Source organism: Vipera berus, assembly GCF_964194415.1.
Source record: "Vipera berus genome assembly, chromosome: 1".
Classification (NCBI taxonomy): Eukaryota; Metazoa; Chordata; class Lepidosauria; order Squamata; family Viperidae; genus Vipera; species Vipera berus.
Genome location: NC_138202.1, coordinates 259,313,253 through 259,333,728, shown reverse-complemented (window position 1 = coordinate 259,333,728; position 20,476 = coordinate 259,313,253). Strand labels below are relative to the sequence as shown.

The 20,476-nt window shown below is 33.8% G+C and overlaps 1 protein-coding gene across 1 annotated transcript in view; it reads left to right on the top strand.

Moving 5' to 3' along the window:
* Window positions 1–20,476, top strand: part of FAM184A (family with sequence similarity 184 member A) — a 53,882-nt gene that overhangs the window by 15,347 nt on the left and 18,059 nt on the right. Inside the window, exons 2-9 of the mRNA XM_081314840.1 lie at window positions 723–1,577; window positions 5,265–5,400; window positions 8,437–8,618; window positions 9,419–9,616; window positions 10,378–10,500; window positions 11,297–11,458; window positions 12,445–12,570; window positions 12,963–13,109. Of these exons, the coding sequence (XP_081170966.1) occupies window positions 723–1,577; window positions 5,265–5,400; window positions 8,437–8,618; window positions 9,419–9,616; window positions 10,378–10,500; window positions 11,297–11,458; window positions 12,445–12,570; window positions 12,963–13,109 (1,929 nt within the window). The remainder of the gene's footprint in view (window positions 1–722; window positions 1,578–5,264; window positions 5,401–8,436; window positions 8,619–9,418; window positions 9,617–10,377; window positions 10,501–11,296; window positions 11,459–12,444; window positions 12,571–12,962; window positions 13,110–20,476) is intronic.

Here is a 20,476-nt window from a genome sequence, read left to right as displayed (position 1 = left end):
CATGCACCAACACAGTTACAGTTCCTGCCCTATGGAGTAACACCTCCTCCCCCAGAGATCTGTGTGTCTCCCCCTCCCCGTTATGTTGTTCAAGGAAACTATTCAAAACCTTGTTCTCCCAGATGTTGGAGACAAAGTGATTGTCTTTTCTTTCTTTGCCTGTTCGTTTTATTTTGGTTTTGCTTTGGATACATTGCTCTTCCAGTCTGTGGTATCTTTTATATGCTTTTTGGTGCATATAATAGTTCTTAGTTGCAGGTCCTTCAGAGTCATTTGGAAATCAGATGGCCAGATAAAAAGATAAATATGTAATGTTCAATTGTTAGTTTTCTGTTTAGGTAATTCACAGGATTTTGCATCATAGAAAAGTCTCGGTCTTGACTTCTGGCCAGTCTCTGTCCCAGACCTGATCTATGGAAAATGCTTTTTTTTTGCTTTCTTTCTAGTTCAAGTACATACATAGGCTTAAATGTGCTTTCTCAATGTATGTGTAATTTAGCAGCTGTAGCACACAGACGTAGGAAACAATACCACATATTTAATATATTACATTTTAACATAGTTAATTTTGCTGCCCGTGATATTTTAATTAGAAAATAGTCATTAATCTTGTGTATTAATATATTTTTGTGTTATTCTGAACTTCACCATACAATTTCTCACATTGTATTGTTTTCAAATAGTTTATAAGAAAATATATTTTTATATATTCATATATACAGGTAATATATGCTTTGAACACAAAAAATGATGAACATGAAGCTGCTATGCAAGCTCTCAAGGATGCTCACGAAGAAGAAATTCAACAAATTCTTGCAGAAACCAGAGAAAAGATTTTGCAATATAAGAGTAAAGTTTCTGAAGAAATGGATCTAAAAAGAAAAATCCAGGTTTTAGAAGAGTCTTTAGAAGACCACAAAAAGATGAAGCATCAAGCCTTAACTGAATTTGAGGCTTATAAGGACAGAGTTGAGGATATGCAACTCTGTGCAGAAGCTCAGCATGTCCAGCGTGTTGTAACTATGTCACGTGAAGTGGAAGAAATTAGAAAGAAATTTGAGGAAAGATTACGAAGTTTTATACAACTGCAGTTACAATTTGAGAAAGATAAACGTTCAGCTCTTGAAGAGCTGAAAGCTGCACATAGACTTGAGGTCCAAGAACTTATGAAGACACATCAAAATCAAAATGTTACTTTAAGCAAAGGTCAGGAAAAAATAGAAGAATTGCATAGGCAGGATGTGGAACATTTGAATGCTCAAATAGAAGAGCTAAGAATAGAAAGAAAAAAACTTATTGACGAGTATGAAGGTAAACTCAGCAAAGCTCAATCTTTCTATGAACATGAACTTGATACTATGAAAAGATCACAATTGTTTACAGCTGAAAGCCTGAAATCCTGCAAAGAAAAAGAAGTAGAACTAAGAAAGGAATTTCAGAGTCAAGAATCAGTTATACGAAAAAATCTGGGGAAGCTTAAAACTGAGTTGCAAATGGCTCAGGATGAAGCAGGGGCTCTTCGAGAAAAATGCCAGAAACTTCAAGTGGCTCTGAGTACCTCAGAAAACAGTGCACAGGTGAGATGATTATTCTTATGCTATTTCTTTAATAATAAATAAATACAGTTGTTAGAATGATGTTGATGAAGTTCCATGTTGCTCAGCTGGCTATAAAATCAGATTAGTTTACCTGCAATAGACGGACAGACCAAGTAATTTCTTCCTATTTTATTTAGAGCTGTGACAAAGTTTGCTTTTCTGTATTAAAACTGCAGCAGCTTTTCTTCTAATAGTGAAGGCCAAAGGCAACTGAAATAGTGTTCTATTAAAATTAATGGCTTAGATTTTTAGTGCTCATTGCCGAAGCAATTTTGGTTCTAATATCCTTTCCCTTCCCTGCAGGAGCCAATAAACATTCTGTTCTGTTTTGTAACATCTACTGAGCTAAAGGAGTGGCCTAAGAGGCCGCAGTGGAAGAAAGCAAGTGGGAAAAGTCATATTTCTCTACGCTAAGTGAAGGAGTAGATTTTTCCTCACTACATCTGAAACTTTAATGTAATCATTGTTATTTATTGCATGTATTGTGTATTCCACATTTTCCTTTATGTGCTCAAGTCTTCCATGGGCATCTTCTCTGATGGAAGTTGAAATGTTAGTGTATCTATATATACACATACATATGCACATTTGCCCAGATCAAAATATTATTTTATTGTTAAAATTAAGGTTGTAATTGTATTATCCATATCTTTTCCTAATTTTTCTTGAAATAGATATTTTTTATGGAAATAATAATGGCATGTTGAAGAATGGAACTGAAAATGCTTACCAAATAAAAACACTAAATACCAAATTGGATAAAAGTTACAATATGGATGTGTTGTGTTTATGGAATGACTTGTGATTTTTCTAAAGATGTACAGTTTGTATCTGTACCTGACAATTGGAGGAAGGCTGTTCATAGTTCACTAATACAAAGGAAAACAGCAGATTTTATTAAGGCTAACTGGAAAGATGCTTGGAAGAATTATGATTGAAAGTTACAAAATGTGACAATGGGTAAAAGCTGTGAAGTACACTGTGTCTAGGATATGTAGACTAATGTGATGTGTAGGCAGTGTGTGTAGACTAGATTTTTGCTCTTTAGAAAGATACTCAGAAATGCATGAATAAGAGAAAGTTTATGTACATTTGTTGATTTAGAGAAAGCATATGATGCAGTCAATAGGCTTGAATTGTGGCAATATTACATGAATACAGAATCAGCCATTGATTGCTGAATGCACTAAAAATAACAGGTATAAAAATAATATTTTGCAAATGGTTCAGTACTAGCCAACAAAGTAAGACAAGGATGTTTAGTGTTTTGTTTATTTAATGGATTTGTGGATAAAATATATAATGAATGTGGTGAGATTATTAATTGTGTAAATATGAATTTGTATTTTGGTATGCAGATTGTTCCATGTTGGTTGAAATCTAAAAAGCTAAATAGATTTTAAAATGCAATAAATAGCATGCATGTAAAAATCAGTATATCAAAGACCAAGGATGCTATATTTGATAGGAAAAAAAGAGCTATAGTGAATTGTATATAAATAAAAATATATCAAGTAGATGTGTGTGCGTGTGTATATATATAGCCATTCTTGAATTCATTGATTGTTATCTGGTGCTGATTGTTATCTGGTGCCAATTTAGTGTTGAATTTTGTTGGCTAGATTCTTGTGTGTAGCCTTGAGCAATAAAGGTTGAACTGCAATTTAATGCATGGTTCTGATTCTTTGTGTCACACAGTCAAGTAAGTAAATCCAACTTCAGCAATTGACTTTGCTTGTTGGAACCAGGTTGAGAAGATTGCAGATTGTGATCACATGACAGCAAGACCTGCAACCATCGTAAATGGTTGTGCTACATGACCACAGGGGTGGTGCGATGGTCATAACTTCTAGGACAGGGTGTAGGTCACTTTTTCCAAGACCATTGTAATTTTGAACTATTGTTAAATGAATGGTCGTAGTCAAGAATTGCCTGTATAGTTTATTTTAAAATAAGGAGTTCTGATAGTGCAGTGGTTAGAATGCAGTATTGCAGGCAAACTCTGCCCACAACCTGGAGTTTGAACCTGATGGGGCTCAAGCCTTCTATCCTTTTGAGGTTGGTAAAATGAGGACTCAGATTGTTAGGGACAATATGCTGACTTTGTAAACCACCCAGTGTGTGTGTAAAGCATTATGAGGCAGTATATAAGTCTAAGTCCTTTTGCTATTTATCTACATAGTTCGTTTCCTTTTCTTTCTACAATATTGAGCCATTTTAAGTATTTTGTACTTAGAAATGTGGGAAAGAATATTGTGCTAAATGTTAATTTTTGCCCAATGGTATTTTCACTCTCATCTTGCATTTTAAGCACTTACAAGTTTTACCTTGTTGTCATCTAACACAGCCTGAAGAAATGATCAAAACAATATTTTGACTGATTGGTTACTGATTTGTACCCAGTAACATATTTATTAATTGGTTTCAATCTTGCTTCTAAGCTGCATTTTAAATTGTCATGAGTTCTTTTAATAGATTTTCATTTTTAATGGACATTAATATCTATCCAAATTAACATTTATTTCAAATTTTAAATCAGTTTTTCCTTTGGGCAAAATTACAGATGCTAACCTATCTACAATATTATTGGAATATTTAGTATAACTTGTCAAAATACGGTATCCTTAGAATTTTTTTAAATATATCATTACTTAGTAACTATATTATATGAGGCCTTTTTGACACTTCACAAAGACTGTGGAATTCTGTTTCAAGGAATTCTATTTTAATGAACCTATTTGATTTATCCAACAGCTTTTGGAATTTTGATATTAATTAATCTCTTTATAATTTACTCTTTCAGTGTATTTCTTTTATAATATAATGATAAAATTATAAAATTTTATATTACAATTACAAAGTGTAATACAACTTTTTATTCTGTCAGTAGAATAAAATTGCTGTATTTTCAGCAATTTATCCTCCCTTTGTATCTATCTGCTTTGCAGTGGATGAGATTATTCTGTGTAAGAGATTGAGTAGGGCTACACAGAAAGGTGGAAAACTGTTAAAAAACTTTTTCCCCTTCTTTTGCAAATGAAATTAGTTTGCTAGTGGAGGGACATTTATCATATTCCACACAATATTTTATTTTAAATGGCCCTCTTACAGGTTTTTATGACTAGAACAGCCCAGATTTGAAGAAAATATTCCTCTAAAAGGCAATATCACAAAAATGAAATAAATCCAGTTTTTCTTCTATTTGAATAAGCATTTAAATAAAATCTTGCATAATCTCTGGCCTAACGTTAAACATAGCAACTGCTTTAGAATTGACATAATGTATTTTTCAATTTGATGCAGAATAGTGCTATTAAATGTTTTACTTTTAATCATAGTTCTTAGGTCCAATTCACTATATAGTACATATGCACTCATTCTTCACTAATTAATCACAGATGATTATGTACTATTGTGAATAATGTAAGTCATGCACATTTACCAGAATATCTTTGTTACCAAAAGCGAAAGTGTAGGCATATGTTTGTCTGACTTCTGTACAAAAGTCATATAGAACTTATGAAAATTTCAGAACTGACAAAATGAATGCAAATATACATAAACAAGGAGGTTAACAGAATATTTGTTCTGTATATTGGTAATATCCCTCTATGTTCAACTTTTAGATTTACAATACATTTTTAATAATTTTCTCTGTTCTCTTAGGCTCTTCAAAAACAACTAGATGATGTCAAAGAGGAGGAAATGTCATTGTTAAGCAAACACAAGGAGGTTGAAATTGAGTTAGCAGCTGCAAGAGAGCGCTTACAACAACAAGCCACAGACCTAGTGCTAAAAGCTAGTATGTGTGTATGTTTCTATTACTTTGTATATAATCCATTTTAAGTTATTGTTGTTAGAATGTTTGAACATTTGATGCATAAGACAAATGCTAACTTTTTCATATCAGGGACGCGGTGGCTCAGTGGGTTAGGACGCTGAGCTTGTCGATCGGAAGGTCGGCAGTTTGGCGGGTCGAATCCCGAGTGCCGCGTAACAGAGTGAGCGCCTGTTACTCGTCCCAGCTTCTGCCAACCTAGCAGTTCGAAAGCACGTAAAAATGCAAGTAGAAAAATAGGGACCACTACGGTGGGAAGGTAACAGCATTCCGTGCGCCTTTGGCGTCTAGTCATGCCGGCCACATGACCACGGAGATGTCCTCGGACAAGCACTGGCTCTTCGGCCTTGAAACGGAGATGAGCACCGGCCCCTAGAGTCGGAAACGACTAGCACGCATGTGCGGGGGAAACTTTACCTTTACCTTTACCTAACTTTTTCATACAAAAGTATCTTTATTTCTTATTTTTATTAAAAATAATTTTATTTTTTTCAGTCTGTGTTTTCATTGCTTAGGCCAGACATGTCAAACTCGCAACGTCACATGACGTCGCACGACGTATCAGAGCTTTTTCCCCATTGCCGGCAATGGGGTGGGCGCGGTTTCGTCGCAATGCATCTGGCCCGCGGGCCGGCAGTTTGACACCCCTGGCTTAGGCAAAATATCAGATCCAGCAGAATCTGTAGGGTTCATTATTCAGTAAGGCTAACTGCTAACAAATATGCAGATGATTGCAGTCTTATGACGTAAGCCTTACTTAGCCAATGTCTTCCCTACAGAAATGTTGGCAATATTAATTTAGGGAAGCGTGGTCTGACAGTTAAATCTCATGAATTGTAAGCCCATGGAATTGTTTTTCATGTTTTTCTGGAAATATTTTATAGTTTGAATTTTACAAAATACTTATAAAATGTGTTATGAAGAACTAAGAATTAAGTGTAGTTGATTTAAATATAACATGCAAAAATGAATATTTAAAGAGTCCATTTGAACAAAATATCCCAGCTAAAATAATTATGACTTAGTATCTATCATCTGACTATTACAATGGCCTAGTTCTCTTTTTTAAACTGTTTGGATTTGGGATACCTGTTATTTTGTACATGAAATGATATATCGTGTTTTGTTCAAATTATTATTCCACATCTGACTTCTTATGTGAAAAACTATAAGGTTCATTATGAATTTTGCTGTAGTCACACACCGTAGTGTTTTGTTCTTTATTAGCTCTGCACATCACTCAGCTAATATTGTTGGTGTTGGATACTGCTCTCATCTGTTCCAGCTAACAAAGCTAGAACTGGCAGATTATGAGTATTATTAACATGCGAAGGAGCACAGGTTTTCAACCGTTGTCTTAAGTAATTGAGTAAAGCAGGCATGTCAAACTGCTGGCCCGAGGGCTGGATGCGTCATGACGAAACTGCGCCCACCCCATTGCTGGCAATGGGGAAAAAGTCGTGATATGTCACATGACATCGCAAGTTTGACATGCTTGGAGTAAAGTATCCTTTACCTTTTTACCCTTAATTTGTTATATTGGGCATTTCTCTATTTTATTTGTTTTGACAGTTGAAGATATTGGAAATAGACACTGTATTCCACCCCAACTGAGGAAACAAGGGGAATTCAGATGATGCATAATGTCGGCAAACTGTCCATAGATCCGTGTTTCAGCATCTCACCACTGTTTCCTAGGATCAGCTGCTTAAGATAGCTACCTCATTAGACTTAAATTCTGAAAAAATAGTCATTTTGACACAATTTTTCTAAAAATGAAACTAAAACTCTTGATGCCTTAATGCAGGGATGTCAAACTCGCAACGTCACGTGACATGTTGCAACGTATTGTGACTTTTTTTCCATTGCCGACAATGGGGTGGGCACGGTTTCAGCATGACACAGGCCTGCAGTTTGACATCCCTGCCTTAATGTGTTTCTAATTATATAGACATTGATATTTTTTTTAAAAAGTGTGGTATATAACAAACCAGAGAAATATGTCTTTCTGATAGTACCTTACTTTTACAACATTTTTTGAGCAGAGTTTGGTTTGCATTGTATGGGGAAACTAATAAATAAGCAGTATATTATAAAGATAAGCATTTCTATCTCCTATCCAGCTAACACAATTTTATTTAGCAAGTAATAGCAAAATATATATTTTTCACAATATATATAGTTACTTTCAGTTACTTATTTATTAATATGTTGAAAAACTGCTTAATAGTAACATTGTAGAAAAAATAAATGTCTATAATAAAAGATGTAAATCCATATATTATAAATAAGTATGATTCAAACATTTTAAAGGTACAAAAAATCAGGCAGTCTGTATATATTTCTTGTCTAATTTAAGACAAGCAATTCAACTTGAAATCATGGAGGGTCAATGTGATAACATCATAGAAATACTTTGTGGAGTTGGGATAGTGCTGGTGGAAGGTGAACTGAAATATTTTTTGCTTTTACATGTATCTGATTGCAATTTTGTCTCAGATAATATGGTATTGTAACTAGAATTAATTCTTTTTAAAAACATCTGTGTTTATGAGAAGCTTTATTCACTAATTCTCTTATAATGAAACAAGTAGCATCATAGTAGGAGATCAGGAGCTAAATCATGAAAATATGTACAAAAAGGAGCAAAGTATCCTTCCTCCAGATTTCAGCCTGCCTAGTATTGTACTTCTGGTCAATGAATCAAATCTAACATTGTATGATATTATAGTGAGGCATTCCAGAATATCTCTTGTTTCAAATTTGTCCCCATAATGAGTGGGATTATGCCAAAGTCTGTATAACCATTGTTTACTGAATAAATTAATGCCTGGATTCATAAAATACCTAGTTATCATCTGTGGTTTATATTCTTACAACCAAGTAAATTAAAACCAGCCACAATATAGCTTGGTACATAATGTGAACCAGGCCAGTATGAGAAGCCATTCAAGTACAAACATTAATATTCCAGAAATACTTAATTCTTCATTCTTACAGGTCATGTTGGAATGCTCCAAGCTACTCAAATGACTCAGGAAGTTACAATATCTGATTTGGAATCAGAAAAATCCAGATTAAAGGAGAAATTGTCTCAGCTGGAAGAGGAAAGAAATGTGTTACACAGTAAAACACAAAGTCTAGATGAAAGACAAAGGCAGCAGCTTCTTATACTGGAGAAGGTAAAATATTCATGGGTGGGTTACAAATGAAAACTCATACTGTGTAGATTTTATGTAAATATGAAAACTATTGTTCTCTCTCTTTGAATGGCCTCCATGGTTGTTGGTTTTTTTAAAAAAAACCTTAATATTCAAAAGTGTCACTTCAATTGCATAAAAGCTGCATTGCTTGAAAGGACACCATTTTGATCATAAGAACTAGTATCCTGAAGTCTGCTTGCACAACATATTATACAATTCAAGCTATTTCATTATTGTAAGCATTAGTTGTACAAGGCGTTCATTACCAGTTTCTTAATACTCAATATCTGGTATAACATACAACTGCTATTGCATAACTGATTAATCTACAAGCTGTTAAAAATATTTTGGGAGTTCTAGTTAATGAGGACAAGGATGTTAAATATGCCAATAACCACTACCTTCCACTAAATGAGAGAAATAAGGTTTCATTAATATGTGGAAAAGGCAGGAAAAAAGTGCCAGATTTATACTATAGAATACAAAAGGCTTGCATCCTCATTTAAGCTGAGGGCTGCTTAAATGTGTAATAAAGAACTAGATATCTAATTCTGCTATATTAAGTGAGCTCCTGTGTTCAGGTCAGCTGAAGGAGAGAATCTGAAGGCTTGATTGCCTTATCATTCCCACATAATTAATATCTAAACTGATATAGCTTAGATATTGCATGCATAGGACAAAACCACAATGGCACCTGAAGTGTAATGAACTCAAGAGCATATGGTTTTCAAAAGACATTTATCTGATTTTGATTCTAAGTTGTATTGTTTAAATTAAAGAGAGTAAATGAAGCAAGGGAAACACAACAAGAATATTATGAAAAGGAGCTAATGAAATTGCAAGTTAAACTAGAAGGAGAGACTACGCAGCTAAAAGAAGTTCATTCCAAGGCTTTGGAGGAGTTGGCATGGAAACATAATACTGCTCTTGAAGCAGCACATAACAATGCTAACAAGGAAAAAAAGAAACTGCAAATGGTAAGAGAAAAATAAATTGCTATGATTGTTCCTGTTTTACTATGACAACATATGTTGAGTTGTTTTTAATTGTAATAGCAGATTTAAGTTGTTCCACATGTTTTGCAGCAAGAAAACTTCCAGCTTCACAGATTATTTTAGTCCAGGGGTCTTCAAACTCGGCCCTTTTATGACTCATGGACTTCAATTCCCAGAATTCCTCAGGCTCCACCATCACCTTTGAGGGAAGAGTCCGTTTTTCAAGGCTTTCTAGAAGGAGAGAAGGATGGGGTCTGCTAGAGGTTATGGGGGAGGATGTTCCACAGGGCAGGAGGTTCTACAGAGATGTTGTGCTTTCTCGTCCACCAGATGACAACAGTTGAGGAAAGAGATAAGGAGCTCATCTCCCCTGTTTGACTTGGTTGAAAAGGCATGTACCACCAGGGAGAGAGCGAGTCCTGCTTATAGCCTGGTCTTGTACCATACAGGGCCTTAAAGGTGATAACCAATATTTTGAATTGCATCCAGAAAGAAACTAGAAGCCAGAGCACTTCATGCAGCAGAGATGTAATGTGGTCTTGACTGATGAATTATCAATCCCAATCCTTCTAGGCTTTAAGGTTATCTAGAGAGGACTGCCTTAGATTCATTTGCTCTCTGAAACCAATTTCTGGATTGTATGGGAGACTGTGTAGGAAAAGTCATTAAACAATATGTTTGAAGAATATAATCAATAAACAGCAGAAGACTTAACATTTTTCTGCTTTGTTTTGTTTTTTAAGGAGCTGGAGCAGCAATTTGAGAAAGAGAAACAACATTTTGAAGATGAGAAGAATCAGCTCCGACAGCAGTTGACAAGCCTAAGGGAAGAACTGACAACCAAATTGACTTCCTCCAATCAGGAGGTAAGAATCAACAGAATCATATTACCAAAAAGCTGTATGCATTCAACTATGTTTAATTATTAATGTTTTTTTCTTAATTGGTATTTTAGACTTGGATTCATTCTATTCTGCTTCTTTCTGGCTAAAAGAACAATTCTGTAAATATTTTTTTATATATTTTTTATTCATGGTGTATATTTTATAAACTACGTTGAAAGAAATGTGTTCTTTTAGCGCTAGAATTTTAGATCACTAACAAAACTATTAGGCTACCCATTCAATACTATTTTACATATGGAATTCAATACCACAAGCGATAATATTAACCACTGATTTGGATTCTGAGTGTTATATATGCACATGCATATAGATTACAGATTAATTTCTGCTGTCAAATACGGTCAACATTATATGCTTTCTGGCTAGGCACTATTATCACTGGAATTCCTTTGGGGTGGATTATTCCCTCATTTCTTCCCTCAGATCTTGGTACAACTTTTCACAGTATTTTCTATCAGAACATATGATGCTGGTAAAAAATATGTTATTTATTACCAGCATCATTTAACATATGCATAATGTTTTATGTGTTTAGTTCTTCTAAATGGATAAAGGAAATGAATGTTACAGATATATTATCTCTTCATTTGTTTTACGTGTTTTAAGAACAATTAGTTAATTAATTTTGGGTTCAGTATATTAAAATGACTGAAAACATAAGATAATTTCTGAGAATCTGAATATACATTCATCAAACACAAATCTGATTTCTTTCTTTTTTTTAATAAACTTACATTATTTTCTTTCTGTATTATAGGTAGAGCATCTACAGGATGTCTTAAAAAAAAGTGAGCAGGGCCTTAGTACTGCAGAAGGGCACATTTCTAGCCTTCAGGAAACCCAAGAAATATTGCAAAAAGAATTAGAATTAACCCAGGCAAAACTGAGAGAAACCACTGACTCCTTGTATAATGTTGAGGTAAATGCAGAATTCTATTATATGTATCCATTCCATTAGGCAAATTCAGGTGGTCATATGACCTTCTATACAATATATGGAGAAATCTTTTATTTAGTTTATTTAATATGACAATGGTTTTCAGCTTGTTAAAAAGGGTGCTAGATAAATTAAAGGAAATTGTCTATTAAATAATGCTTGCTACTACAGTTGTTTGCAACCTCAGGGTTTACAATAGATACTGTATACCATTGTACCAGCTAGCAGGAGCAAATGTAAGTGTTGCTTTCATCTTCTGCTTGTGGTTTTGCTAATTGACCATAAGATGATGGTCAAGCTAGGCTTCATTTAGCTAGTGTTGAGCTGTGGGTAAAGGTCTGTCTTATATACGTATCAATATTTTGCAAACTGTTGTTACAATCATAGACAGGATTCGGTGATCTCCCTTCTAATATCTACATGAAGCCAATGGATGAGCTCATCCAAGACCATGGGGGGGGGGTATCATCAGTACGCTGATACCCAACTATACATCTCTGCTCTTGGCAAATTAAGTGAGGTGGTGAATATCTTAGTGTCCAGAGTTTGTGAAGGGCTGGATGGAGCACAGTAGGCTTTGGGGTCCTACTTTTTCAAGGGCTATGCCATTTTGGCATTTGGGGTGGGATGCCATCTGGGATGGTACCAGGCCTGGGGATCTTTGGGAACTGGAGACATTCCTAGATAGCTCCACCATGATTGATATTCTTCCCTTCTCTGTGGTATTTATATATTTATTTTTTTCTATAATGGTCTCATTTTAACAATTACATTTTATCCTTTATCATGCTTTATTTTATTTATATGCTGTTTTATTTAATTGTATGCTATGTAGAGTTGCTTTGTATGAAAGGGGCAGCCACACTAAGCATTTCCATGTTAATGTAAAAATACTAAAAATCTGCATTTTGAAATGCATTAATTTTATTTCTTAGCATAATATTGTTATAGATTTTTTTTATATTAAGGGGGAGTTAAACCAGGAGAGACAACACCATGAAGCAATGATTGTAACCATGAGGGAAGAGGAAAAATTAAAACTTGATAGAATGGCTCGTGATCTGGAAATAAAATGGACAGAAAATCTTCGGCAAGTATTCTTTCCACTTATTTTCTCTTTTAAAGAAATGTGTATCTTAATAAATAGGAGCCAATTTGATGCAGTAGGTAAGGCATCTGGCTAGATACCAGGAGACCCTGAGTTCTACTCCTGCCTTAGGCGTGAAGCCTGTTGAATGACTTTGGGTCATTCACTTTCTCTTAACCCAAAGGTGATGGCAAACCATTTTAGAAAATCTTGTGAAGAAAACTGTAGGGACTAGTCCAGGTAGTCGCCAAGAGTCAATAACCGATTCAAAGGAACAAATATATAGCTTAATACAATAATATTTTGACCAAGACTGTGCATTTGAACAAGGCTTCTACAATGTTTTAAATAGTAGAATAAGTTTTAGCTTTGCCTTTTTTTCTTTTTTTTTTTAGGCAGGAATGTACAAAACTTAGAGAGGAATTGAGACTTCAGCATGAAGAAGATAAAAAGTCAGCATTGACACAACTCTTGCAGCTAAAGGAGAGAGAAAAAAATGCCGCAAGAGATAGCTGGCAGAAAAAAGTGGAAGAACTTTTGGATCAGGTAACCAGAATAATTAATAAATTATTAATTAATTTCACTTTTAGATTATTGAAGTGAGATTTTTTTTGTTGCAAAATTAATCCTCTTAAAAATTGATAAGAATACTTGTTAAATTTGATAAAAATGTGTAGATTTCTCTGACCTTGTATGTATATATGACTCAATATTTTTAAATTATTAAAAATAGGAACATGCCATACAACCAGCACACTAGAATGCTGCCTATAAAGGTTATGGCATCATTCAGTTCTATCCAATATATAATGCTACTTTAAAAAAAAACAGGCAGGGTTCTATTCTATACTATATTCTATAGTAAATAGATTAATAAGTTCTAGAGAAATAAATCAATATATTCAGTTAGAGAATTGCAAAAATCACAGTACCTGGACAGGAAGGGATTTATGGAAGCTTATTCCAGTATAGGTAGTCCTTGACTTATAGCCACAATTGAGCCCAAAATTTCCATTGCTAAGCAAGGCAGTTATTAAATGAGTTTTGCCCTATTTTATGATCTTTTTGGCCACAGTGATTAAGTGAATCACTGTAGTAGTTAAGTTAATAACATGGTTGTTAAGTGAATCTGGCTTCCCCATTTACTTTGTTTATCAAAAGGTCACAAAAGGTGCTCACATGATCCTGGGACACTACAATTGTCATAAATACATGCCAGTTACCAAACATCTGAATTTTGATCCTGTGATCATAGGGATGCTGCAACAGTCGTAAGTGTGAAAAACATCCATGTCACTTTTTTCGATGCTGAACTTTGAACAGTCACTATGAATGATTGTAAATCGAGGACTACCTGTATAATTTTTAGCTGATGCACACATTTCTTCTGCTAATAGACACTGGAGGAAGCATTTATCTTCTTTTATTCTGTCAAGTGTTGTAAGAATTTCAAATTGAAGCCTTTTGTGTTTCTTTTTCTGAAGTAAGTTAACTTGAACCATTACAGCTAGTTATTGAAAACAATAGCAATAGATGAACACAGATTAAAATGCCAAAAAATACACATATATCCTAAGATTAAATAGGATATGGGATGTACATTTCTGTGTTCAACTTACACATTTTAAAATTAAGTAGTAGCAAAACATAATTTTAATTCTGAAATCCTTTAGGACAATTCTGACAATAATTTCTAGGATTCTTCCACTGAGTTCAGTGGAAATTCTTCCAACAATACAAAAGTAAGATTCTATTGTTAGATCATTGCATAATAACAAGAGTTCATGCTTTCCTCACTAAGAAAAAAACTTTGTTGTAGACTATATAATGTCCAGTAAAATGAGCAGCCATACTGAATAAAGTTTGAACTTAGTCTTTAAAAATACAGTATGTATTAGAAATATATCAGCATAACCAAGGAGTTGTGGTTTCTTCTTCTTATAGTGTCAAAAATTATTTCATTTTCAGTAAAGTAAACAGTTTTGCTATTTGGCAGAGATCTCATAGTTTTTCTAGATTAGAATATTTTGTTGTGGCTGAGATTTTCTGAGTTAATTTTATTATTAGCTATTTACTCTTATGAGATTGATTCAAGACAGCTACAGATAATAGTTTGATTAATACATACTTTCAATAGTGAATTGTTCTCTTTGTAAATTGTGATTTTAATAAAACATTAATTAATAATTTAGGAAGTATATCATAGATCAGTAAGCATCTTAAGGTTTTTAATAATTTGTTTGAAAGAACAAATGACTGGGAATAAATCATGTATCCAACAGTGAAATTATTCATCATTCAATTTTAACAAGTGTGGTCCTCATACCCATGTTGCATTTAATGTATATGGTAATGTACCACTTATACATGCTGACAGTACATATTTAGCTTGTTAATAAATGGCAGTATATAATAAATTTCAAATATAATTTTGCTATGGAGTAAATATTATAAAGAAAATTTCATATTTAAAGAAGAAAAGAAATTTTTTTAATGAATTGAGTTGGGATTGGTAATAGTAAATTATGATGCAAAATTATTTAAGAAGTAAAAAAATGTATATGTTCAGTACTGAAAAATATAGCTGAACTTTTTTTTCCAAATTTATAAACAGATATGCTAACAAATATATTTGCCCGTTTTTCAGGAATGTATTTATTAAATTTGCAGAATACTATTTGGGCTAAAAGATAAAATAATTTCATTTAGAAACTGCATATAATTCTGAAATGATTTAGATATTTCTAAGTGTTCAGAAGCTTTATAAGACCATAGCAAAACTGTTCTGTATTAGTTTTTCTCAACATATTTCCTTTATCATATCAATATGAATGTTGTCTTTTACTGCCCCTTTTTATTCCATCTTCTTAGTTATTTCTGAATTATTTCCTTTATTCTTGTGATCTTTTCTTCATAGCGGCACTATCTTGGTGAAGCTTTGCATAAATCTATCAGCAATGTAAGTGAGTTGCACTTACAGTTTGTACGCAAGGGCATGCCTCTACTTTTCAGCTTGCATACTGGGCAATGTTGCTTTAAAAACTAATCCTTTGAAATAAAATAATTAAAATATTTTTAGAAAGAGATTACGTATTTTCATAAAAAGCTGTGACTTGCATTCATTATGTCTGTATTCATATTTGCTATCATATATCAGTCATTCTATATACTGAAAAGAAGCTTGCAGCTAATATATTTGCATATTACATAGCCTTTTTATAAAGCATGAAGTAATGCAACTCTATGGATGAAATACTATAAATCTTGGACTTCTGATATTCAGTTATTGTAGCAAATATTTTACAGGCAACTTCCTTTAATATGCCACAGTTTGATAATGCAAAATATCTTTTGAGCTATAGTATCATAGATTTGTCTGGTATTTTTTTCTGTTTGGTGCAATCCTATAGATGTTTTCTCAGAAATAAGAAACTTGAGATCAGTGGTCAGGAGGTATAAGATTGTAATCTCCATGGCTATAATTTTTGACAAGATTATAATCATGGCTTGCATTTTGAGATAATGACTTTATATAGCTTAAAAGTAGCATACACATATCAAGAAATTTTATTCTGGCAGACTTCCAATTTTAAGCAAACTATTGGGTCATATGGATGTTCAATTCCAGTAAAAAATTTCAAAAATATTACAATACATGTATGCGTGTAATAAGCGGTGTAAATAACTGTTTGGGTTGCAGGTTGGAAAAAAAATAGTATTTCTTAATGTTATGTTAATGTTTATGTCTGTGACTAGAGTGGGGCAAAAAAGATTGTGGCTGAAAGTTTGGAACAATTGTTCCAACTTCTAAGTGATTGTTTAAAGTAATACAATATTGAAATTGGAATTGGAATTGGCCCATTTCAAACCCATAGCACTTTCAGTGTACTGTTCCAAAATCAGAAGAAACATTCCAGTACCATGGCAAAATATTACAGTTTTGTAATTTTAGCCACTAAATACATTTACACTTCTGCCTTAAAAAAAGTAAAGTGTTAAGTTAAACATATAAGAAAAAGATTAAAATATGCATTTCTATCCCCAAAGTCAGTACAGGTAGTCTTCAACATATGACCACATTTCAACCCAAAATTTATGTTGCTAAATGAGACAATTTTGCCCCATATTATGACCTTTCTTGCTATGGTTGTTGAGTGAATTACTGCAGTTCTTAAGTTAGTAATATGGTTGTTGAGTGAATCTGGCTTCCCCATTGACTTTACTTGTCAGAAGGTTGCAAAAGGTGATCATATGACCCTGGGATACTGCAACCGTCATAAATACATCAGTTGCCAAGCATCTGAATTTTGACCACATTACCATGGGGATGCTTCAGAAGTGTGCAAAACTGTCATAAGTCACTTTTTTCAGTGCCGTTGCAACTTTGAATGATCACTAAACGAACTGTTGTAAGACAAGGACTACCTGTATTCAAAATATCAACACTGATTAATCCAGTTGAATTAATTTGATAGACTGCATGCTTCATACCTATTTTTTGTCAGTCTCCCGTATTTGTTTAATCTGCTTGACCCTATTACCTCCCCAAAACTGGCCTTGAGAAATTTATTAGGATCTGATATATAAAGCTACAGAAATATCAGAGCTAAAGGTATTGGCAAACATTTGGCAGCCAAGCTTGTGAGAGTAAAGCATTTTTCACAGATATACAAGTACCACTGGGAATATTTCTGGGCAAACATCAATATTTCATGTAGCTTCACAAAATTAAGTAATCCTTGTTTCTGTTCATTTTTCAAAAGGGAATAATAAATTTATAAAATTGTTTCTTTGGTTATTTCATGCATGTTTGCATTTCACATTAAATATATCCTTACATTTAAAGGGGCTGAATGTGATTATTTTTGGGGGGGGATTTCTGTTTACACCAAACCATTAATTAAGTATAAGGTATGTTGCTTTTTATGGTAATACTGTATGTAGTTTTCATTAGTAGCACATTGCTATTAGAGGTTTTATGAAGAACATGATTCATGTATAATCCTGATTAGTGTTGTGGAATGACCAAGTGAATATGGATCGTTTTCAAAGGGGAAATAATGGGGCATTTGTGTGATTAGATTTCTATTAAAGCCTTATTCAGTTCTAAGCTGAGTAGAGTGGAACAGAGCAAATGCAGCAAAGATTCACTCCTGGGGTAAACATTGTTAAGCAATGTTGAAGGGAAAAGAAAATCAGACGAAAGGAAAGGAATTCAGACCCGGGTCGATAGAGTTGTCCTGAACCAGCCAGGTAGCCTTGTCTCCAAAAAGAACTACCGTGAGCACTGCCCGCTGAACTTTTATTCACCTCCAATATTACAAAAACTACATCAATCTCATACAACATAGGATACATAGAAATAATTGGACTACTCAGGTGCCTATGAGATCACACAAAAACAAGGTACCATAAGATGTATGTGAAGGCTTTATCATAGCGTTTCCCAAACCTCCCACATGCCAGCCTCCCTGTAAGCCAGGAGAGTGTGCTCTCACTGAAACCAACAGAAAGGCCCATTAAGGGGGGTCTGGAAAGGCTGAAGGGTGAGAAACCAAATTCTTGAGAGACCAAATTCTGGCCGTTCCCACACAATGTGAAGAATTTTAGTATTTCATTGTATTTAGAAATTCAGTGCTCAAATAGTGGGGAAAGGGCATGGGCATACTTTTACTGTAGCTGTCATTGCCACTGTTAAAAGCCATACCTTTTCTACGATAGCTATGCATCCCAAGGTATTAGATTTTAGGAGGTGATTTCCCAGGAAAATACATGTTTGCATTTAAGAGGCATCAACGAGACAGTAAAAGGTGTAAGACCATATTTTCTACGATCACTTCCATTGGATTAATTTGAAATCTTATGACTATAAAAGCTTGGTGCAATTTACATGAAACAGTACTAACTAATAAGCTTCCCTTTAGAATTAGGTACTATTTCATTGAACAAATCTAGAGACTCTTCTATCAATTTAAAAACTATTATTATTCTTAAACACTAGTCAGCAATAAAGATTTCTAAGCTCACTTACATTCTCCACTGCTGATACAAAGCAATATCATTTTCCCCCTGATTCATTTACTAAAGAGATATTAACTTGAAAATTTCCAGAGATTCCATTTCCTCAAAGGCCTCCGTAGCAAAAATCTAGAATTTAGGAGAAATCCTCGTGGTTAAAACCCGGTTTCCATTTTCGTTCAACAGTGAGATTTACAATAGGATGCATAGACAAGGGAATAAAGGAGAAACAAGACTGGTGAAAGAATGCCCTTTTATCCTGCAGGTTTTTTGACTTGGGAAAATTTTCGCTACATAAAGATTTTGTTCCTCCTCCTTGCTTCAAGACAACTACCTAGTTCTGCCATGCAGTTTTCTTAACTAATGGTGATGGACTACCAATGTAAACTATATAGCTTTCTGTTCCTCTAAATGTTACAGTAGTTGATTAAATAATATATATTGTAGCTATTAGATAGGCTTTTTTTAAAAAAAAATCAAGAACCTAGAGGAGCCATTAACTCAAAATTGTTTCCAGCTGTAGAAACTGGATGATCTTCTATCTGAAATGCTCTAGCGCAGTGATTCTCACTATGGGCCATGCCATATTTTTAGGGAGTCATAATTACATTTAGAGACGTCCAAATCTAACTGCCGGGCATATACCAGTAATTAATTTGTCATAATCCTTATATCTCATTATTTGTGCTAATTTCAGCAATATAGATATTGAATATTACTGCAGTTTATAATAAGTATCTTAATAGTGGAAATGGGGGGGGGGGAGCCAGAGAGATAAATGAAGCTCAGAATTGGGCCATGAGCAAGAAAAGGTTGGTGGAAGAAAACTCAAACATTTATCCAACATCTTAACAAAAGGTACTGAATTTGTTACAAATGCTTTTCCACTGCACAAATAGGTCAAGTGGGTAATTTGCATTCCACATTGCCTTAAGCAATGTGCCTCTCTGTTGTGTTGAAGCAGCTGTGTTCTCAGGAAGATGATCTGTGCATGTGTATGTCCAGACAAAACTTCTTTGGGGACTGCTGATAAAGTAAAGCAGATCTGCAAGCACAGACACATGAAGACAAAGCCCTTGAAGTACCCATAACCTCCTGAGAATACTGCTACCTCAACATTTCAGTGATAGATTCTTTGTTCACATTATTGCATCTGACAAAGTGCCTTCAAAAACTTTACAGTGGTATAATACATTTAGCATTTATGTTATCTTGTAAATGAGCACAGTAGAAATCTTAAATCTGAATCAACTTGTATATTAATTCTTTCATCTATATATAGGATATCTGTACCTTCACTGAATTACTTGTGAATTCATCTGTGTTAAAAAATACTCTTGTAACTATTTGGCATTCTGATCTTCATAATAAATATTTATACACCAATGAAGTAAAGTTTGCACAGATCATATGAATTAAATTTAATCAGTTTGTCCTACAGTTAAGTTATTTGAAAGCTAATATACCACGAATGAAACTAGTGATAGTCCCTGTGGTCTTTAATATTACTTTATGTGAACTTATTCAGAGAGAAGCAATAACACCAATATGATATGATATCATACAATATACACTATCATAGTGTATATTCACGTTTTAATAGAAAGAATGCCAATTGGATATAAAAGCAGTATAGCTCTGCTATCTGATGTTGACCACAGTACTATTACTTTCTTGAAATCTCAATCTCTAACATGAACTGCCCATCCTGAAAATACTATGTAAGACCTGTACATTACTCTGCATGGCTAGCACATCACTCAATTTAATACTGAAATTCCTAGGAAATTATCTAGAAAGATACGAGTTAAGCCACAAAATCATAATATGAAAACAAGGAATTACAAATTAGTGGGATTATATATCATCTTTCCTTCCAGATCTTAAGGCAATGT